The sequence below is a fragment of the Hyla sarda genome, chromosome 10 (genome assembly GCF_029499605.1).
Source record: "Hyla sarda isolate aHylSar1 chromosome 10, aHylSar1.hap1, whole genome shotgun sequence".
In the NCBI taxonomy this organism is placed as follows: domain Eukaryota; kingdom Metazoa; phylum Chordata; class Amphibia; order Anura; family Hylidae; genus Hyla; species Hyla sarda.
In genome coordinates, this window is record NC_079198.1 from 82,687,829 (window position 1) to 82,711,888 (window position 24,060).

The following is a 24,060-nucleotide window of genomic DNA, read 5'->3' on the forward strand; positions in this document are numbered from 1 at the left end:
TAAATTCATGTTGAGGGACATAAGTACAGCACAAAAATATACTAAAAGGTATAATTACAATTACACCGTCATGTTTATATAGCAGTGCACGTTATTTCATTTGTGAGGTTCTGATGGTAGACTCCCTTTAAGGGTGCGTTCGCACGCTAGTAACTAGCAGCGGGTTTCCCGCTGCAGGGAACCCACTGCGAGTCACGCTACCATTCATTTGAATGGGTCCGCAGACAGTCCGCAAATCTGACACTATTGTGGACTGTCTGTGGACCCATTTAAATCAATGGTAGCGCAACTTGCAGCCGGATTCCTGCAGCGGGAAACCCGCTGCTAGTAATTGCGTGTGGACGCACCGTAAGAAACTTATTTGAAGGAGAGAAGGATTTCAATAACTTTCCTGCTATTAACTACTATGGCCAACATTTGGGATGGATTTGATACTTGGCAGAATGTTATATAGACATGGAAATATGAGCATCAGCCCGATGCCTCTCGTGTAGCATATTCAGGAAAACAATAGACAGGCTGATGCCATGGGAGAGTCTGATAGACCTACAAAGATTGCCACCCACACCAAATGATGCCATGGGAGAGTCTGATAGCCCTACAAAGATGGCCACCCACACCAAAATCACCACTTTGTGCCAGTATGCAGCTGGTAAGGCATGTACCATTATCCATCACTAAAGAAATAGAGCTGTGAAGTTGGAAAGTTGGGCATAGTTCGTCATAGTAGGGTGATAAAAAGGGCAAGAGACTGTAAAGATAAGCAGTCTATATTCATTGTGAAAAGAATATAATGGAGCATGGTATACATACAGGACAGGAAGCAGATAAAAAACGGAGATTAGGACTAGAACTAATGAACTGCAGCTTCACGTAACAAAGTTCTCAAGGACTTCAGGGGCTCCCTGAATGAGATTCAGTTATTAAAGGTCTACAAGAAAGAACGGTACACAAGGCTTTAGGAAACTCTGCATTGAACCTGGTTGGTTAAGCAATGAGACAGATTCCTGGCTAAAAGCTTACGGCGGTCTGAAAAGTTTGGTGACTAAGCATTAACAATCTGACCTGTACAAGCAATACCCAATGGGAGACAAAACGGTCTTTGTGCTAATAAGTAAAAAAAAACTTTTATGTTTGCGAGCACAGGAAATCCTTACTTGACTTTAGAAGGTTTAGGCATACAAATGCACATCAAGCAAAATGAATATCGCAGTGTACTAAGAATGTTTGACTTTATGCTGACAAGCCAGCAGGTCATCAAATGAAAGTGTCAGGAGATTGCGCTGCTTAATAAACCGCAAATTCATAGCAAAAATTGTGTCGGAACTAACAACTCTCAAGGCCACCCCTTATCCAGGGCCCACATGGACTATGTAAAGATTTGGGGGGAATTTATTAATGCTTAACACCAAAAAGTGAGTGAAAACTTAGCGATTTTTTTCTTCAGTGTTTTGTGCACAAGTTTACGGCACTGCACAAAAATGTATGACTTTTTTATTCTAGTTTTCTCATGTCAAGGATTGATAAATTCTGTTTTTAGGGATATATAGTGAGATTTATGAAAACATGTGCAGAGGAAATGTTGACCAGTTGCCCATAGCAACCAGATTGCTTCTTTTATTTTTCATAGGCTTAAAAAAAAAAAAAAAAAGTGATCTGATTGGTTAACACTTTTTGATAAATCTCCCCCATCATTTGCATATTTTTAACATAAATATAGGAAATGCATAGTTAAGTTAAAGTGCACTCAAAAGGAAATAATTCGGAGAGTATAGAGGACAATTGTTCCCACAGTGAACGTGTGGCCAGCTCTTGATGAATTTTCCATGAGGCTGTCGAACATTGCAGAGCTCAGCACTCGTGTCCCCTTATCAAGATAAGCAGGGGTGCTAGTGGACGGACTCCCACCAATCTGATAGTTATGCCCTATCCTGTTGATAACATTCTAAAATTAAAATACTCCTTTTATATACTTAACATACAAAAACAATGTATAACTTTGCAAATAGAAAAGTAAAATAAATAAAATAAAGTTCTTAAAAATAAAATTTACAAAACCTCCTACCGTTTTGGTCTACAGCCTCTAGGAGGAATTCTGTTATAGTACCTGTGTAGTCTAATCCTTCAGTCACCTCTTTTATCTGTGCTTTGATACCACAAAATAGGAACAGATAAATGAGAATATAAAATCAGGGTCTGTTTGAACTCTAACCGTGGAGACACATTCTGCATAGGGATTGCACACACAATACGGTAGAATATATTAAATAAACATTTTGGTTTTGTATTTCAGATGCAAAGGAGCATAAGAGCAAAACTGGTTAAAATAAATCCATGACATTAAAGGGGGTCTCTGGCAGCAGTTTTCACCTATTGAAGCAGCTGATGGCCCTATACAGAGAACAGCAAGAGCAGTGTAAATATGCTGTGGGTTATGGTCACACACCTTGCCTGACTGAGAAATCCTAGTTTTAAAGGCCTGGCCGTCAATATTGCACGAGGAGACATTCCCTTCCTGTTTAGTGCAGACAGCTCCTCCTCAACCATGCTACATCTATGGAACAGGTCTCCAATCATTGTATTATTTTCATTCAGTTTAGTTGGCTATTACTTAGTGTCCCAACTTTTCTATATCAAAGAAGCCAATGTAAGCCATCCATGTCAGGGTGAGTTAGATGCTGTTGACAGGCACGGGAAGATGGATACAAAGCAGAAAGGAATAATGACACTGGAATGAAGTTAAGTCAAAAACGGTTCAGATGTACTGCCAGAACTATGTGCAGTCAATGGGAAATTACATTTCTGTTTGCATGTTCACAGTTGGCCACCACTCAATATTGGCTGGTAACCCCACCCTGCTGCCAGCGGAATTATTTGCAAAGAAGAGCGTTTGAGCAAGAAGTTGTTTTTTTAAATTGTGGAGTAATTAATGAACCATCCGGGAAGGAGGAAGAGTTCTGAATAAGGAGTTGGGATGTGAGGACATGGAGTAAGCAATGAGACGGTAAAGGTTTACATCATTACATAAGGGAAAAAAAGCCACTAAACTTAAAAATGCATTGTCTCCTGAGCTCCCCACATTTTGAAGAAATAAAAATCTTAAATAGAGTCTTTCAAAATGGATAACATAAAAACCTTCCAGCACACAATCTCTGATGGAATTTTATCTTTGAATGTGGCCATACTATTAGCACCATGGTTAAAGAGGTAGTACAGTATCAAAAAAGTTATCCCCTATCCGCAGGGGTTTCAGACTGTAGAGTGGTCCAACCACAAGGACCCCCTGCAGTCTCCCGCCCAACATTCCGGCTCTCTGCATGAATGCAGTGTATGTCCACGGCACGAAGCTGTGTATGACACGCCCACTCAATGCATCTCTATGGGAGAGATAGAGATATCTCCCATAGACATGCATGGAGGGGGTGTGTCAGCCACCGCTTCTTTTGCCGGTCGATAAGCTTCAATTTATAAGGAGAGCGGGGCGCCAGTTGGACCCCCTGCAATCAGACAGTTTTTCCATATCCTGTGGATAGAGGATAAGTTTATTGATACGGTATAATTCCTTTAGGCTGTGGCGCCTGTAGTATGACACCTTATTGCTGAGGCCATTGATTGGCTGCAACGGTCACATGCAGGACGCTAGAAAAGAAAGACCAGGACACCTGCTGGAGCTTCTACGCTAAATCACTGTGGAATCAAAGAGGTGAGTTAAGGTTTTTGTTATTTTATTACATTTGAGGCACTTAGATATTTATTTCTTTTAAAAACATGGATAACAAAATTGTAGAGCAAGACTTGGGAATGCAGTTCATAACACAATTTTGATACTTCAGTTGGTGATCCCGGTCGCAGGTTATCTATTTAAAATTCTCACCAACTTTGAAGCCTGAGACTAAAACGATCAGAAGACGTATTTGTCGAAAGTCCCCATGCAAGTATACATCGGGATGTTGTTTAAGAAAAACAAGTATAAGGCTGTGCTTGTAACTTTTGGGAAACAGAATTGGCTGGATATACAAATAATAAAGTAACTAGGAATAGAACTATAGATGGTGTTTTACATTCTTTTGTACAAGTAGTGTTTTAGAAGGACTTTATTAGCTAAGTAAATAGTCATTTATACTATGTGGCACTACATATACCGGCATATGGTGCCTCTGTAACACAAAATGCTTGGAAACACACTTTTTTTCCCCCATGGAGCACAAAGCTTTATGTTCACACATAACAGTTCTTTAACCAGTGGCCTGAGCTGGACACAACAGATAAACCTTTTTGTGCACCAGTCCAGTGTTAACTAGTCGGACAGGGAAACTATAGGATTAGTTGTGTCATCAGTTTCCCTCGGATGCTTTTGTACTACACAGGAGTGACTAAAGCCTGAAGGCCCTGATACATGTGACGGCCCTAAGAGGTGCTTTATGGATCACTGGAAGTGCCCTGTATTAAAGCTGCTTTAAATACAATGGGCCTCATTTACTAAGAGTGTCGGGTTTTTACTAGTGGGAAATGTTGTTTCGGACTACCAGAATTCCTCTATATTTACTATGGGGTAAATTCGGGAACATTTTCTGACCAGCTTTTTCTAGGTGGAAATTTCCAGCCATTTATCCACAGGATTTTCTGTGAATTCAATAGTAAATAGGTCGGGTTTGTCGGATTTTCCTGACGCACGCGGTCGCAGACACTCTACACAAAAATAAGCAGACAAAAACTGGTCGGTTTTCACTTAGTAAATGAGGGCCAATATGTGTGTGTTATGTTAGTATGTGTTACTGCATGGGTCACTTAAGCTTATCACAATTTTCAGGATTTATATAGTAAATTTGTTGTTTATGTGTATATTATACAGTTCCCGTAACTTTAGTGTTAAAAGCTTATTGTATCTTGCTAGTTGTAGGTAGTCATAGAAACTGTACCAATACCGCTCAGAAAATCTATGACAAGTCCAGCAGAACACCGACGACTCTGTTTTCCTGGAAATTGTTCAATACCCCACAAGCTTCCTCAGGCCATTCCCAGCTTACTGGGAAACATAGTGTTCAATGATCTAATCAACACAATATTATATAAGGCAAGTAGAAAGCCTATACTCATCATGGAAACCGAAGGGGAAATTTCAGCTTTAGATTGATGGCTTTTTCCTTTAGGGCAAACACAGATAAACTAACATGCAAAATACCCTTCCTAGAAAAGTTAAGATATACTTCCTCAAATGCAAACTATTACTAGACAGTAGAGATGAGCGAACTTACAGTGATTTGATTCGTCACAAACTTCTCGGCTCGGCGTTTGCTGACTTTAGCCTGCATAAATTAGTTCAGCTTTCAGGTGCTCCGGTGGGCTGGAGACTCTCTCCTAGGACTGTATCCACCTTTTCCAGCCCACCGGAGCACCGGAAAGCTGAACTAATTTATACAGGCTAAAGTCAGCAACCGCAACAAATCGAATTACTGTAAGTTTGCTCATCTCTACTAGACAGCTTACTACAGTACAGGAGCATAATATGGTTGCTCAGAAATGTATTACAGTCCCCTCATTCATCCTACAGGGGGCAGCACTTCTAAGTCATGTAGGTTGAGCACAAAAACCTCTTCTGTCCTCCAACTCAGGTCATTTGCCAAGGTGGCTTCCATAGGAAAACCTGAAACAAGTTTGTTCCCCAACAACAGAAGCTGGAATAACTAATAGGAAATGCCACATTCTTAGACGAATAATTACAATCATAAATGTCATATTTTCCATTTCTTGTATTCGGAAGCCTTTCTGCCGTGTCTGTGCAGGTTGAAGTCGTGAGCCAACTGGTTAAGTCACATCAATTCTTGTTCCTTTTAAAACGTTATCTATCGGTGACACATGTCGGTAATGAGGGTGATCAACGTGAAATACGCCAGTCATGGGTGCAGTATTATTGTTGGCCACTAAATCAGATCTCCTCACACAATTAAGGGGTACATGCCAAACTGGCCAAAACCCATGTAACGTCTGCAAGAATAAGTTTATAGTGAGGTCAGTCTGAATGCTTTGTGCTCGTAATCACTAAATGTGTTCTCAAGGCCAGTCCTTAGGTACCCCAACACATCATGTATCATGAATTTCCTTTAAGTGAACCCAGAATCCTTCATTACTATTTTGATTATCTGAAGTTCAAAGTTTTATGCTGAATACATTCTTAATTTATCTTTACAGCTCTGTTTGCCTATTTAAATCTAAATGGAATATTTGTAGATCTGCATCAATATACACCAGAAAGGGAATATACAATGGGGGCAGTTTTTTGGTTTAAAAGTCCCCATGCACCACCTTCAACTGTGTGGATATCCTCAGGATGTTTATACAGTTGAATACTGTGGCAGAGCATTCAGTCTTTTGTCATTAAAATTAGTTAAGGGGTACTCCGCTGCTAGACATCTTATCCCCTGATCGTGGGGGTCCCGCTGCTGGGGCAGCAGCGGTTGTGACATCACAGTCATGCCCCTCAAGACCTAACACTACGTCCCCTTCATTCATGTCTATGGGAGAGGGCGTGTTGGACGACACGCCCCCTCCCATAGACATGAATGGAGGGGGCTTGACGCAATGTCCCGAGGGGCGTGACCACGACATCACGATCACAACCTCTGGCTCCAAGCGTTCTGAACAAAATGTTCAGAACGTTGGAGCACCTGAGTACCCCTTTATTTGAGTAGTTTTATATTTTTTTAAACTGGTTGGGGCACTTTTACTGCAAGTGGCCACTAAAGTGGTACTTTGTGTGTTGGAGGGCACTAAAGGAGTACTTTGCATGAGATGGAACTATGGGGCACTGTTTTTTTTAAGGTAATAATAGTTATAAGGGGAACAGTTATGCATTGGGCATATTTTGTATTACACAGCCCGATTCCTGTCTGATATGATTGACAATCTCCCAGACTGACAGTTGTTTTTTGAGCCTATTACATGGCTCAGTGTTGGGCAGGCTGTGGTTACACAGGGTGATGTGCAGCAGATTAAGGCAATTTTTAAACATGTCAAATGTGTGTGATCAGCCCCTCTGAGAAAATCCTGCATACGCCTTTCTACAATAGCGTTAATACATGAATTTGCCACAGCTTACATTTTTATTCTATAACACATCTCCATCTGCAGCAAGACACATTAGGGCTGGGCGGTATACCGGTTCATACCAAATATCGAAATTTTTGTGCTGCACGATTTGAATTTCAACCCATACCGCAATACCGGTTTGGTCCCTCCCCCTCGGGAATGAATGAATTATCAGCCCAGCGCTGCGCTGTCCCCACATCGGGGAACTAATATGTGACCCACGAGCGCTGTTCTGCTTCTCACCTCCCCCCACCCCCCCCCCCCCCCAATTATTAGCCCAGCGCTGCGCTGTCCCCATTGGGGTAAATACTCATATCACCCACAATCGCTGCCCTCCTCGTCTTCCTGCTTGTTGCGGCCGCCGGCGCTGATACTCTATACCAGTGGTCTTCAACCTCCAGATGTTGCAAAACTACAACTCCCGTTGGCTGTCCGGGCATGCTGGGAGTTGTAGTTTTGCAACATCTGGAGGTCCGCAGGTTGAAGACCACTGCTCTATACTGTATCCCTATGCCCGGGCTGCAAAAGGTAAAAAAATTTAACTTTAACTCACCTTCCCCGTCAGTCCGGACCAGCTTCCTAGGGAACGTAGGAAAGCAGTCAGCCTATCACCGGCCGGAGCGATGTTCCGCCTTGGCCGGTGATAGGTTGAGCGCACTGTCGTGTAAGAAGCCGGCTTCTTACATGACAGTGGGCTCAGCCTAACACCGGCCAAGGCGGAACATCGCTGCGGCCGGTGATAGGCTGACGGCTGTCCGACGTTCACGTCCCCAGGAAGAGCGTAAGGCCGACGTAGGAACATAAGTTAAAGTTTATTTTTGTCTACCTTTTGCAGCCCGGGCATAGGGATACAGTATAGAGTGTCAGTGCTGGCGGCCGCAACAAACAGGAGGACGAGGAGAACAGCGCTTGCGGGTAACGCGAGTAGTACCCCGATGGGGACAGCACAGCACTGGGTTAAAAATACCGTGATACACATATTTGGCCATACCGCCAAGCCCTAAGACACAAAGTTTTGCTTCATAGTAAAAGTGGGTGACCATCCCTGTTGCATTATAGAGATGTTGTGTCGTCTGGTAAAAACCCTTCATGTACCATATCCCTCAAAGAAAATAACTACAGTTTAAGTCTCAACAATTTCTGTACAACTATTTTTAACATTAAGCCATGCCATCAAGTGGCTTCCCCATGTTCAGAAAACACTATCTTTCTAGCAGTGAGGCTATGGCATGAAATAAGCGCCTTAGTGCCACCCTCATCTTGGAGTCATTATGGATGAATAATGACATCAGCCCAGCTGTGGCGATTGGTGCCAAGAACACATAGTTACTGGATTTGCTGACTTGCTGTTGATTCCATTATCCGCGGTTGGGGAAGGGGCATGTTACTGCACGACTTCTAGGTTTGCTTAGAACTAATGTTGTCTGAGTTGTGTTCTTCCTGTCTAGTATGGAGTAATAACATATCATCTGATCACTGCATGATGGTGAAGCTTATGTGCCATTAGATGCTTGTTTACAGTACATGTACTTCAGCCATCTTAGCAGGACAGCACACTGACTGCTTATAGAACAGGCATTATTCAAGATATAAGAGATAGTTATATGATTAGCTCTACTTATAGAGGGCTTATTATCTCTCGTGTTATGTCAATTTTAGCATATAATTGTATTTCCACGAAATGGAAAAAAAACTATTCTTAAGTATCTTTTCTGAGAACTCTGCATCATGCTGTTCCTCTGTTATTCCTCCTAGAAATTTATGACAACATTTACTGGATGTTTCCAAGTTGGGGGGTGCTGACTGCATCAGGACACACCCCTTTGACAAGTGGAATGCCCAGCTGTCAATTTATTCATACATTTCTAGGAGGAATAAAAGAGTAACAGCACAACCTTCAGTACTAACAAAAGATGGTCCAGAATTACTGTTTTATGGGGAAACTTATGGAGGGGAATATATTAAAGGGGTACTCCACTGGCCAGCGTTCAGAACATTTCGTTCTGAACGCTGTGTGTGCACAGCGGGGTTTGGCCACGCCCCCTTGTGATGTCACGCTATGCCCCCTCAATGCAAGTCTATGGAGGGTGTGCGTGGCAGCCGACACGCCCCCTTCCATAGACTTGCATTGGGGGGGGGGGGTGGCGTGACATCACGAGGTCGCATGACCGCCCCCCTCAGCCAGCACGCACACAGCATTTGGGACTAAATGTCACTGGCCAGTGGAGTACCCCTTTAAAACCAGTATGTCAGATCCCAGATTTAAGAAAACACCAGATTATTTTTACAACAAAAAAATGGCATATTGTCTAACTAAATTCCCCTTTACTTTTTAATGTTATAAACAAAACTGGACACATTTTTAATAAATTAATGGACCCAAGGTTCAGATTACTACAAAACAAGCCAATAGGTCACAGATTCATAAAAATTTGTCAAAAAAAATATTACTGCTACTTTTTCTAAATTTTAATAAAGAATGGCTCAGCAGGAACATGACCGACCCCACTACAGTCAATGGGCACTGTTTGTATCAGTCATGTTATAGATCCAGCACTGACTTTAATTTTGGAAATGCTGGTGGATGTGTGAGTCCAACTTAAAGGGATACTCAGGTAGAAAACTTTTTATTTATTTATTTATTTTAAATCAACTGATGCCAGAAAGTTAAACAGATTTGTAAATTACTTCTATTAAAAAATCTTAATCCTTCCAGTAGTTATTAGCTGCTGAATACTACAGAGGAAATTATTTTCTTTTTGGAAAACAGAGCTCTCTGCTGACATCACGAGCACAGTGCTCTCTGCTGACATCTCTGTCCATTTTAGAAACTGTCCAGAGCAGCATATGTTTGCTATGGGGATTTTCTCCTACTCTGGACAGTTCCTAAAATGGACAGAGATGTCAGCAGAGAGCTCTGTGTTCCAAAAAGAAAATAATTTCCTCTGTAGTATTCAGCAGCTAATAAGTACTGGAAGGATTAAGATTTTTTTATAGAAGTAATTTACAAATCTGTTTAACTTTCTGTCACCAGTTGATAAAAAAAAAAAAAAAAAAAAGTTTTCCACCGGAGTACCCCTTTAAGTCTGCATGCAGATTGGTGTATAATTCTATAAGTAACCATATAATGTATACAATTTATAAATAATGTAATTCTCTGGTATGAACAGAGCCAAACTAAATGTTCTAAACATTGCTATTACCCTCTAGACTGGCAGGTTTACAAAAGTTTGGATCTTTAGGGCCCCAAAGTTTTACCAGAAAAAAACGACATTGCTGCATGCTGCATTATATTTTTTCTCAAATGTTAGGTGATCTGGAATGGAGCCTCCATTGCAAGGAGAAATAGCTTTGGATTTTTAGTACCTTTCAGAAATGTTCTAATACATTTACTAATATTTATCCTGATGAGGATTTATCTCACATGCATGAATAATACTAGGAAAAAAAGAGTCCTTATTTTACCACTGGGGACCTTCCAGAACTGTTTACACATGCCAATGCCGCAGAACTCACATCTATCCTAGGAGGAACTGCCCATTTAAAAATAACAGGCTCCTTCCTACCACATCGGGTTATTTTTTAACACACATGGGTATTAGACCTGCCAATGCATGTGCGTCACCTCAAATAAGAACATTGAAAATTTCCAAGAACAAATCACCACCAAGCAACAGGCCTGACAGCTTCTACTCCCATAGCATGCGTTCTGGAACACAATACAGCAGAAGCCTCCAACTGTTTACATTCTACTGAAACAATGCAAATGATTCCGCTAACATTTCATTTCACTCTCATATACTGCTGATGGTGCACCTGAAAGCCGTTCTCATATGAGGCAGCCATATTGTTATAAGAAGAGTCAACTTATCACTGACAACACTAGAATCCTGGAAATTACTACTTTCTAGGAAATGGATGAAACTTGAAATTCTGAACTTTGTTTGACACTCTGCCGCGCCTCAAGCCTAAGAACTCATGCACATGCCAACATAACAAATCTGTAATAGTTCTGCATAGCGCATATTTGTACTGCGGTGCTGCTGTTACCTTCAAGAGGTTGCTATGCCTCTGTGGGGCTGCACTGCAGTAACCTAGCACCACCACTACTAGACAAAGAATGGCTTTAGGCTTCGTTCATTGTGTAGTGTGGGGTGCCATAGTTCCTCCCTAAAGCTGATCGGTGCGGGGGTCGTGTGGATAGGCCATCGATCATTTAAGGCTGGAAAACCCCTCCAAAAAGGTATGGTGTCATATATAAGAGAACACTCAGTATTGTTAGTCAACAAAAGGCTCCCAGTTTGTTATTTCCCACATAAAGCTACAATGTTCTGAATCAGTCACATTAACCTCTGGGTCCCACAGCAACTGCTATTGCAAAATTCACACCTACATGTAAATTTCTATCACAAAAACTGTGCACAATATGATTCCAACACACTACACACAATATTTCTATTTCAAACAGAACTCCTATAGGAAGTACAGTGACCCCTCGACCTACGATGGCCCCGACATACGATAATTTCAACATGCGATGGCCTCTCAGAGGCCATTGCATGTTGAAGGCAGCATCAACATATGATGCTTTTTTTTATGTCGGGCCATCGCATAAACGGCTATCCGGCAGCGCTGACTGCTTCAGTTGCCGCCGGATAGCCGTTTACGGTTACGATAACCTATACCAATATTCCAGTATAAGTTATCGGCTATTTATCCCCCCGCGACACCGCTGCAGATCATTGATTTAAAGCGGGCGCTTTAAGTCAATGCACTGCAGTGGCTTTTGCGGTGCCATAGGCCGCCGCCGCCACCCACTTCTCTCCCCCTGCCTGTCCGGGTGGTCCGGGCCATCCATCCTTCCTGTAGTGTCCGGCGGCATTCCGGGTGGAGGGTGAACCGGTCCGGGCTGTCCTTCTCCGGGGGCCATCTTCTCCACTCCGGGCAGGCTCCGGCCTAGTAACGCAGCATAGACGCCGCTGCGCAGTGACGCCCGTGCGCAGCGACGCACCTGACGTCACAGCGTAGCGGCGTCTATGCAGCGTACTAGGCCAGAGCCTGCCCGGAGTGGAGAAGATGACCCGACCCCCGGAGAAGGACAGCTCGGACCGGTTCACCCTCCACCCGGAATGCCGCCGGACACTACAGGAAGGATGGATGGCCTGGACCACCCCCATTACGGGTAAGTTACATTTTTTTTATTGACTCAAAGGGTGGGGGAGGGGCCCGACCGATATAGCGGTATGGGCAAAAATCCATACCATGGAAAAAAAAAAAAAAGGTATCCGGTTCATACAGGTATACTGCCCAGCACTACGGTGGGGGGTGCGATGCGGTGCGGTGAGTCGGCGGTCACGGTGCGGCGGGTCGGGGGGGGGGGGCGTAGCATTATCGGCTTATCGGCAAGGTAATTGCCGATACCGATAATGCCCAAAATCGTGATTATCGGCCGATAATATCGGCCATACCCATAATCGGTCGATCCCTAGTTTCAACAAACGATGGTCCGTTTGGAACGGATTACCATCGTATGTTGCGGGACCACTGTAGTGCACTGTATGTCCAGTAAAGCACTCTTGGCTCCATATCCTGCATTTACTCCATTTGGATAGACTAATACAGAATAGGAAAATGCAATAAGTCTCAATTAGGTCATAAAGATGTAATTTTATACATTTCCTTAAAGATATTCACCACATCCAATGCCAATCTCCGCACCGGAGGACCAAGATGAGTGCAAGGAGTATGACAAAGTTATGTGACATGTAAAACAATAAGCAGAATAAGTTTACAGGTGAAGGTGCATTCACATATATGAAGGTTATCCTACTCCCAGATGACTAGTTACATTACATCTGTGACATTTTCATATGACAGTAGGAACACGGCCCTGCCATTCTGTAACAGCGCTAATTCTTGCACTTGATTATAATGTCAAGTCGCCTCTAAACTCTGCTAGTCCAGTGGTTAAGAATGAAGACAGAAGTTGAACCATAGAGAACACTCCCTTCAGCTGACCAAGCCTCTGCTGAAAGGAGAAATACTTCATTAGTGGTTAGCCTGCAGTACGAGTAATATCCTGAATGATGTCCAAGTGTCGACAGTTTAGAAATACGATTGGACAAGCGTGGGGATTATATGCCAACACTGCTACTTTAATCCGGAACATGATGTTACTAACAAATAACTATTACACAACATTTTTAAGTCAAAAACAGCAACAGAGTGGGGTGTTCCAAAACGGTTGTTTCTTCTATGTGAAACAAGTACATTTTATTAGTGAGAATCAAAAGATGAAAGTTTCACTTTACATCCTGAACTTTCCCTGAGCCAATGTCAAAACTAGAAAAAATACAATTCAAACATCGCTATTTATAAAACAAAACTACTGCAAAGAGTTTTTATGTTCTCTCCGTGTAGGCGTGGGTTTCGTCCGAGTACTCCAGTTTTCTCCTACACTTCAAACCAGGTTTAGATTGTGAGGCCCAATGGAGACAGGGCCCAATCTGAGTGTACAGCACGAATCTGTGTGCGGTACATAAAAAAAAAAAAAGAATAATTATTATTATTACTACTCCTGAAAAGTTTATTTTATTTCCTTGACCCCCTTACCAAACTATAGATTTAAAAAAATAAATAAAATAAAAGGTACAAAAATCTATCTAAATCGTTGAGAAGTTCAGGAAGACTGAAAATGTCTATAAATGTGTAGGAAGATCCTGGGTAGTCACCTGCTAGCCGCGTCCCTGTTGGTAGCTGTCAATCACATTGCTTACAAAATTGTAGACATCAAAAAACCAAGTTACTCTTGGCAATTTATTTTTCACACTGTACAGCAATATAAATATGGCTCTGCAAAATACAGGCTAAACCTGATACCAAGAAGCAAGAAATATAGTCCAAGCATGAAAGTTTCTCCTTACAGGGTTGCTCCTAAAAGAATGGATTCTGACAAAATTTACTAAATTGGGAAAAAGCTAAGTAATGTATCTTAAGAAATGCCTGAAAGGTGTTGAGGAGACCCCCCGGCCTGGGGACCAGTGAACTAGTGGAACCCCTCAACATTTTACTAAATAAAGTCTTTACATATATGTAAATTATATTGATGAATTCTGTTCATATCAACATATAACCCTATCCAGTATACAAAACCCATTAGGACTGGCAGACACCCCAACCTTCACAAGTCCAACATTCCATTAATTCAATGCCAACAAGCTCTAAAATAAAATGAAAAGAAAAAGCAAATACCTTTACAAGTCAATAAATTAAAGTCATTGGAACAAGTAACCCCTCCTTTCCCTCCGCAGAATGTAATCTCTTGGCATTACACTGAGGTCAATGGGATAAAGAATTACAATGGCAAAATACTTTATAATACTCATTTGTTCTACCGCAAAACTGTGTAAATTGTTACAAACCTGTGAAAGGAATAAGAGAGGAGTTGAGGTGTTCCAGAAGCCTTTCCTCCTCCAATTTGTACTGCAGGATAACAGGATCCAAAGTTGCAATATAAGATAAACATATATAACCCAGCCGAAGAAAGAAAAAGAGCAAGTTTGTAGCAACTGGCAGGAACTACTCAGAAAGAAAAGGAAATTGTTCCTTAACTTTGACAGCTGTTGATCTAGTGCACACGTGGGAAAGGTAGTGATATCATGATAGATCTGTTCTTTGTCAGCCTGAAAGAACACTGGAAGCAGACACACACATGCAATGCCAATGGGCCAGAAAGCCAATGTGATGTTTAACCCATTCCATCCACTCGCAGAGCACACAACATTGCACGTTACATTGTGGTTCACCTAGCTATAGCAACCTTAAGCTAGAGCGAGCCTGTGGCTAGCTTGCACGCTACATACCTACAGCATTAGACATCCTTCTTGGCATTTCAGGGGCAGCTGTATGTATAGATGGAAATGTCTGTTCCAGATGTTGATTGGTCGCGGTGCCAGAAAATGACTCAACAATTCAGACAAAGCAACAAAACCGCAGTGCCCATATTTACTCTACGGAGCTTAAGCCGGCAATTTGTGGCATATGCCATTCAGATAACAATAAGATTGCCTCCAACTAATCATGCCACACTTAAAAAGCAATTACAAGCACGTTTTACGGGCAAACTTTTCATCCTGCAGACACCTGTTTATTGCTATATCTGCTGTTTACATTGTATGACATTTAGTGACAAGAGCTGGTGAGTTTATCACATGTAATGTACGGTAATTGCAGAAAATATAATTTACAAGGAGGTTTAAATGAAATGCTTGGAATAAATCAGCTTACCATCCGTCCCAGAATCCATAGCTTAATATAGGAACTAGGGGTAAGAATGCAGACACATAGGCAATAAACTAGGTAGTCAATAGACAATATTTTTCAGTTGTAAACTTTGTATTACAACATCTTGAGTGTATTATAGCGATCGTCTTTGTTGCATTTGGCAAATGTCGCTGAACATATAAGGTAAAAGCTTCTGCATATTTTCTTTGCTTAAATTATGGAAGCAATAACTAAGATGACATTCTGTGGGTAGCTAAAAATCTAAACCATTCTTTACGAGGTTCATAGAAAACTCGTATATTTGCAAAATAAATGGCTTCTAGCCATTTGGGTCAATTTGGGAAAACATAACATGTAATGTGAGGGAATGGGAAATTTGTTAAATGTAGACATTTTGTGGATGTTTTTCTAGTGTAAATTGACATGTTTAACTTACAGGAGCACTTAACTTTTTTTTTTTTTTTTACTTAACTCTAGGTCTTTACACTATGCCAGTTTATTATTATAATACAGCTGCACTAAGTGCCCATAGAATACTGATTTAACATCCACCTCTCCCCTGTCGTTCTACTGAACTAAACTAAAGTCCCACAGAAATACTATAAGTTCCACATAGGGCTCTGGGTCTCTTAGTATAGCCCATCTATGTGTGATAGATAATTGCCAGTTCAGCCCAAAACCCAAAGAATGTCAAAGCATCTTTATTGCTGGCAGTCCAAAGTCAAACTCCCAACACAGGTAGGTTATCCAGCGTCTAAGGAAAACACAGAACATAAAAACACACAAAAGATCAAAGACGACTAATGCATTTTAGGCTCTGACTAACCTTATTTATAATCATGACGAAGTGCAGTCAGAGCCTGAAATGTGTTGGCATGTCCTGTTCTTCTGAATATTTTATTAGTGCATCAGTGCTTTTCATGGATACAAAATAAAGATGGAGATGTTTTCACTCTGTGTCTTCCTTGGATGCTGGATATCCTTTCTGCGTTTGGAATTTGTCTTCTGACTGTGGACTACTCACTACTACCTATGAAAGAGCCACGGCTCTGGAAACCAGATTTCTACACAAAATACCTGGGTGTCCCAGATTTACATAAGTGTAGGGGTGCATTTACACCATGGTTTATGTATATACAATTTTATATTATAAAATAGTATAGAACCGTATTTCCATAGACCAGCATTGAGATACAGAACTTAAAAAGTGAATCCAGTTTGAATGGTTTGGTATGGTTGAGGTCTGTCGGTTTTTTTGCTTAAAAAAAAAAAATAAAAAGTAAATAAAAAGGTCCTACCAAGGTTTTGTCTACTGTTTCAAAACCGCATATTCACCGTATACATGTTTTAAATGTTTTTATAAAATAGTAGTCAATGAGAAGCATATCAAATTATGAAATGTATTTACAGTTTCATATGATCATACAGTTTTAACACTTAACTGTATGCAAACCCTATGCACCAACCGTGGTGTGAATGCCCCCCAACATAGATTTCCTCATTTTATTGCCTGCTTCTTAAATCTCATATAAAAGAATATTCTGTACTACAAGTCTCATTGCCTTTACAATGAGTAATTTGTGATTATACAACAAAAATTTTCTATTTTTGGGGTATAATAACAGTCACAATTCTTTGTTTGTTTTGTTTTTCTGTTTTTAATTAAAAATTTTCCAATAAAACTTTTATGACCACATTAAGCCGTTGCTATATAAACCATTGCCATAATTGATTTGAATAATTGATTCACTGTTGTTCCTTATCACAAGCTGAAAACCACATACGGCATCTCAATACTAAGGACACATTTTTTATTTTTAAAATTATATATAATTATACTATATAGTGTATATATATATATATATATATATATATATATATATATATATATATATAGAAAAATACAAATAAAAAAATAATATATAATATAAGGCTATAATGGTAATGTGAAGAAAAATCTCACATCAGTATAGCAGTATGAAAAAAAAAAGTGAGCGGTGTGGCGGCAGCTCTCCTATTATTATTGCTAGTCTCAGGAGTGTCCTTACATTAAAACTGCATAAACAGAAGTTCATTTGGAAATGGTCGGGAATCTCCAGTGGAAGACAGACGCGCTGAGCATTTAAGGTCAAGCACTGAAGAAAATCCCTGTTTTCAAGCTCAGAAGCACAGGAAGCAAATGTTAAAACAATTAAGCCGGAATGAATTAGTCAGGTAGGGAGCAACGTCAGTAGGACTTCCTGGATCTCTGAAATGAAGTATAATCGCGGTAGAAAACAAACAGAACGCCTTTCAGGGGGCTCCTAGACATGGAAAAGGACATTCTATTTCTTGGCGAGGAGTAACCTAGTATTTCTTGGGAAATGACCAAGAAGGGAAGAAAAAGTTTCCATTTCAGTTTGTGCAATAAATGGTAATGAAGAATTCAACTAAGGATGAATTGCGTCAACGAGAACCTTGGATTCTAAGGCTCTGTCCACACTCAAAATAGGGGATAGGGGGATTCTGTTAAGCTTTCTGTTATCGATGACAGCAGGGATAACAGTTTGCAACACTACAGAAGGCCCACATAAACCTAAAGATCAGGCATTATGAAATCCAAATTGCCCAATCCTTGTTTCCCTGGCATCTCAATTTGGATCCAATTATTGCAGTGTCATGACTTTTACTATAAAAATATAATCCACGGCTCTAGTGTGCACAGTGGGGTGTTAAGGCTCACTGTACCTCTTGTTACGTTCCTTGAGGGGTGTAGTTTCTTTTTTTTTTTTTTTTGCTGTTCTGGCACCATTGGGGCTTCAGAAATGTGACATTCCCCACAAAAACCATTTCAGTAAAATTCACTCAAAATCCCATTGTCGCTCCTTCCCTTTTGAGCCATGTAGTGCGCCAGCAGAGCACTTGATATCCTCATATGAGGAAATTGGGTTACAAATTTTGGGGGGACTTCTCTCCTTTTACCCCTTGTAAAAATAAAAATAAATGGGTATACAAGAACATGCCAGTGTAAAAAATGAAGATTTTGAATTTTCTCCTTTACTTTGCTGCTATTCATGTGAAACATGTGAAACACCTAAAGGGTTGACAAATTTTCTGAATGTCATTTTGAATAATTTGAGGGGTGCAATATTTATAATGGGGTAATTTTTGGGGTATTTCTAACATGAAAGCCCCTCAAATCCAAAATTGGAAAATTGCTGCTGAACTTTGAAGCCCTCTGATGTCTTTCAAAAGTAAAAACATGTCAACTTTATGATGCAAACATAAAGTAGACATATTGTATATGTGAATCAATATATAATTTATTTGGAATATTCATTTTCCTTATAAGCAGAGAGTTTCAAAGTAAAAAAAATGCAACATTTCCAAATTTTTCATTAAATTTTTGAATTTTTCACCAAGAAATGATGCAAGTATCGACAAAAATTTACCAGTATGATAAAGTAGAATATGTCACGAAAAAACAATCTCTGAATCAAATTCATAAGTAAAAGCATCACAGAGTTATTAATACTTAAAGTGACAGTGGTCAGATGTGCAAAAAATGCTCCCATCCTTAAGGTGAAAATGGGCTTGATCCTTAAAGGGGTACTCCGCCCCTAAACATCTTATCCCCTATCCAAAGGATAGGGGATAAGATGTTAGATTGCCGCGGTCCCGCTGCTGGGGACCCCGGGGATCCCCGCTGTGGCACCCCGCCATCATTACTGCACAGAATGAGTTCGCTCTGTGCGTAATGACGGGCGATACAGGGGCCGGAGCAGCGTGACGTCATGGCTCCGCCTCTCATGACATCACGGCCCGTCCCCTTAATGCAAGTCTATGGCAGGGGGCGTGACGACCACCACGCCCCCTCGCATAGACATGTATTGACGGGGGCGGGCCGTGACGTCACGAGGGGCGGAGCCATGACGTAACGATGCTCCGGCCCCTGTATTGCCCGTCATTACGCGCAGAGCGAACTCATTCTGTGCAGTAATGATAGCGGGGTGCTGCAGCAGCGATCCCCGGGGTCCCCAGCAGCGGGACCCCGGCGATCTGACATCTTATCCCCTATCCTTTGGATAGGGGATAAGATGTCTAGGGGCGGAGTACCCCTTTAAGGGGTTAAACAACCATATTACAAAATGTCTTTAATTTTCATCAGTAACAACATATAAAAAGTTTTCAGATCTGACAGTGCCCATTTAAAGGGGTTATCCAACATAACTGCTTACTTTCAGAAACAGCGCCACTCTTGTCCTCACAGTTTGTGTGTGGTACTACAGCTTAGTTCCATTGAAGTAAATTTAGCCAAGATGTAATACCACGCACAACCTGAGGACAGGTGTAACGCTGTATTGAGAAGAAAGAAGCTAACCCGCACTGACAAGGGTAACTTTTATCTTCTCTGCATTAAAAGGAAGAGAGAGCGAGAGATGACGGCTCAAGCTTTCAGATTGCACATTTATTTGCTTTCATGGCGTCATTGTGATTGTGGTCATTTCTTAGCATTAGCTATGACAGTGGTCTCCAACCTGCGGACCTCCAGATGTTGCAAAACTACAACTCCCAGCATGCCCTGACAGCCAACGGCTGTCAGGGCATGCTGGGAGTTGTAGTTTTGCAACATCTGGAGGTCCGCAGGTTGGAGACCACTGAGCTATGACAACAGTTCACCACAAAATTATTTTAAAAAAATGCACCGTACACAACAAGATATATATTTTCATTTCCTCGAGAGATGGAAAACATGCAGCTTTACTCAAGCCTGGTATACGATGGTTATATATAGGGTAGCAGATGTACCTCTATTAAAAGTCACTACATTCTAGGGGCATTAGATTACAGTGGTTACCAATGAGAGACCGGGGCATGCCTGACAAATTCTTGGGATTAAAATGTGTGTGTGTGTCTATGTACAAAGACTATACTAAGTGCACTGTGATTTGGAAGGGAAAGCCACTTCCAAGGATGATCCCCAATAACTTTATAAAACCCAAATATAGTAGCTGTAGTTTATGATGAAACAAATGTCTGTGTTTACAAACAATGTCATCTCAATAATAAACATCGTGTACGTGACTGTACAACCAGCAGTCTGTTCACTTACCGAAAATCTCTCCATTTTTGGCATATTCTGTCACCAGATAAAGCATGTTTTTGGTTTCCATAACCTAACAAAGAAATAGATTTAGGTTAAGAACTTTTCTACATAATCACAAAGTAGCACAAAAGTGCAATAAAAGTTAGTCATCTGTTGAATAGGATACTGTAGAGCAGTGTTTTTTTTAACCAGTGTGTCTCCAGCTGTTGCAAAACTACAACTCCCAGCATGCCCGGACAGCCAGAGGCTGTCCGTGCATGCTGGGAGTTGTAGTTTTGCAACAGTTGAAGGCACCCTGGTTAGGACAGGGCTTGTCTCATGAAGACAACTCTTTTTAATACACTCTATTAGGGCACATTGATGGCATAGACGGCCCCCCACTGAAAGTATAAGCCAAAGAGGGTAAAGAGTGTCTCCTGCTATAGAGGACTTAAAGGGGTTATCCAGGAAAATACTTTTTTTTAGATATATTAACTGGCTCCAGAAAGTTAAACAGATTTATAAATTACTAAATTAAATTAAACAGATTTACTAATTACTAATAAAAATCGTAATCCTTTCAGTACTTATGAGCTGCTGAAGTTGAGCTGCTGAAGTGCTCTCTGATGACACGTGTCTCGGGAACCGCCCAGTTTAGAAGAGAATCCCCATAGCAAACCTCTTCTACTCTGTGCAGTTCCCGAGACAAGCAGAGATGTCAGCAGAGAGCACTGTTGCCAGACAGAAAACAACAACTCAACTTCAGCAGCTGATAATTATTGAAAGGATTAAGATTTTTTAATAGAAGTAATTTACAAATTTGTTTAACTTTCTGGAGCCAGTTTATATAAAAAAAATAAATAAATAAAGTTTTTTCCTGGCATACCCCTTTAACATGACCCAATATTATGCTGGGTTTGCATCATGTTTTTAACCAATATGGGACCACATATGGCTGGGGGGAGCTAAAACCTTGTGCTCCTGTATCCCTGCCGTATGCCGCCCATATGTAATTCATTTCGATGAGCAGACCGGAGTGAAACGCAGACTCCGGACAGCTCATTTTTGCCCCGTATGTGGTTTTCCCACCGCACCTAAAATCGTAGTTGACCACGGATTGAGGTGCGGTGGAAAACCGCATACAGGGCAAAAATGAGCCGACCGGACTCAGCGTCTCACTCCAGCCGGCTAATTGAAATGAATTACATACGGGCGGCGTATTGGTACATACGGGCGGTCCTGTATTGGTAAAAACGTGATGTGAACCCAGCCTTACATTGTTTCCTGTAAATTCTACAATTGATGGCCGCTGTAAATAAAGCGCCACCCACAGATGGAGGGGATTTAGACACTTGTAGATTACAGCGGATAACTTGTAATTACGTTATTTAGTGGAAAAAGCAGACATCTCCTTTAGGGTAGCGAATTTAATGCTGCAGATGCGCTGGGTTGTCACAGAGTGACGGCAGAGCGAGCTCCCTGCTCCCTGTAGTTCTGCGTGTCCACTTATAGAGGCGGATTTCCCACCGGCAGTCATGAGCTGACACACAGCCCCAGCAGGGAGTTCGCTCTGCAGTGACTGCCGGCAACGAATCCACAGCATCAAATATGCTGCGCATGCGCAGTGTGTGACCCTACCCATAACCCCTTAAGAACACAGCCCATTTTGGCCATAAAAGGCTACTCCACTGGAAAAAAAAATTCTAAATCAACTGGTGCCAGAAAGTTAAACAGATTTCTAAATTACTTCTATTTAAAAATGTTAATCCTTCCAGTGCTTATCAGCTGCTGTATGCTCCACAGGAAGTTCATTTATTTTTGAATTTCCTTTCTGTCTGACCACAGTGCTCTCTGCTAATACATCTGTCCATTTTAGGAACTGTTCAGAATAGAAGCAAATACCCATAGCAAACCTCTCCTGCTCTGGACAGTTCCTGATATGGACAGAGGTGTCAGCAGAGAGCACTGTGGGCAGCCAGAAAGGAAATTCAAAAAGAAAAGAACTTCCTGTGGATCATACAGCAGCTCATAAGTACTAAAAGGATTAAGATTTTTTAATAGTAAAAAATAGTTATTTACAAATCTGTTTAACTTTTTGGCACCATTTGATTTAAAGAATTTTTTTTTTCCAGTGGAGTACTCCTTTAAGGACACAGCCAATTTTATATTTACATTTTTGCTTTTCTCCTTCTCGCTTTCTAAAAATCATAACTCTTATATTTTCATCCACAGACCCATAAGAGGGCTTGTTTTTTGCGTGACCAGTTGACCTTTGTAATGACAACCCAAAAAATATTAGTTGTGTGGTGAAATAAAAATAAAAACACACAATTTAGCAAATTCTGGAAGGTTTCTTTTCACGCTATACCCTTTACGGTAAAAATTACATGTTTTATTTATTCTGTGGGTCAATACAATTAAAATGATACCCATGATTACATACTTTTCTATTACTGTACCGCTTAAAAAAAATCTCAGTTACGTACGAGGGCATCAGGACGTACATTTAAGTCCTATGTTGCTAAAGGGTTAAAGGGAACCTGTTACATTAAAAATGCAGACCAATCTGCAGGCCTCATATTATAGAGCAGAAGGAGCCCAGTAGGTTAATATATAGTTTTATGGGAAAAGTTCCAGGAGAAGTGTCAATTATTCATGTAAATCTTTACTCATTCTGAGCTAAGTAGTGATGTAGGCAGTCCTACTCTGTGATTGGCAGTTCTTTATATAAACATAGAGAGCTGTCAATCACTGATTAGCACCGCCCACTTGACTACTTAGCTCAGAATGAACTGAGATTTATATTAAATAAATGACACATTATCCTGGAACTTTTCCCATAAAACTACATATGAATCTGTTCAGCTCCTCCTGCTCCATAACCTGATGCCTGCCCATTGGCCTGCATTTTCAATGTGACAGGTTCCCTTTAAGTTTTGTACATTATCAGTATGTCCAGCCATATGTGTTGAAATCTTTTCATGTTCCATCCATTTTTATTCTTACCTGGTATAGCTTGATAATGTGGGGATGATCCAGCATCTTCATTATTTGTACTTCTCGGTAGATTTTTTCCAAGTTTACAGCATCCAGCTGAGACTTGTCAATAATCTTTATTGCCACCTGCAGATTGGACAGAATACCGCGTGTTAGCCGGCTGAAAAGACATATGCTTCATTTAATTCTCTCAGCATTATAAAGCGTGCCTGCAAATGACGCCTTAAAATGGATCGTCTTTCGTTTGCACAAGACATTGACTATTGACCAGCTATGTATGTGACTAGTTTCAAGGGACAATCTATAAACATAAAACTTGGTCATTATCAGAACTGTTATTTTTAACATTATTAGGCTGGGTTCACACCACGTTTTGTTAAATACGGTTCCCGTATACGGCTTGGAGGAGGGGGCGGGGCTTAATCGCGGCGCCCGCACTCAGCCGTATTCGGGAACCGTATTTAATGTATGTCTATGAGCCGGCCGGAGTGAACCGCAGCCTCCGGTCGGCTGCTTCTTCGGCCGTATGCGGTTTCCCGACCGCAGGCAAAAACGAAGCCGACCGGAGGCTGCAGTTCACTCCGGTCGGCTCATAGACATTAAATACGGTTCCCGAATACGGCTGAGTG

At 41.1% G+C, this 24,060-nt stretch overlaps 1 protein-coding gene across 2 annotated transcripts in view; it reads right to left on the reverse strand.

Moving 5' to 3' along the window:
* SIK2 (salt inducible kinase 2) overlaps positions 1-24,060 on the reverse strand; it is a 167,762-nt gene that overhangs the window by 83,435 nt on the left and 60,267 nt on the right. For both annotated transcript variants that reach the window (XM_056541847.1, XM_056541848.1), the window contains exons 2-3: positions 23,441-23,557; positions 20,462-20,525 (exon numbers count right to left, since the gene is read on the reverse strand). In XM_056541847.1, the coding sequence (XP_056397822.1) occupies positions 20,462-20,525; positions 23,441-23,557 (181 nt within the window). The remainder of the gene's footprint in view (positions 1-20,461; positions 20,526-23,440; positions 23,558-24,060) is intronic.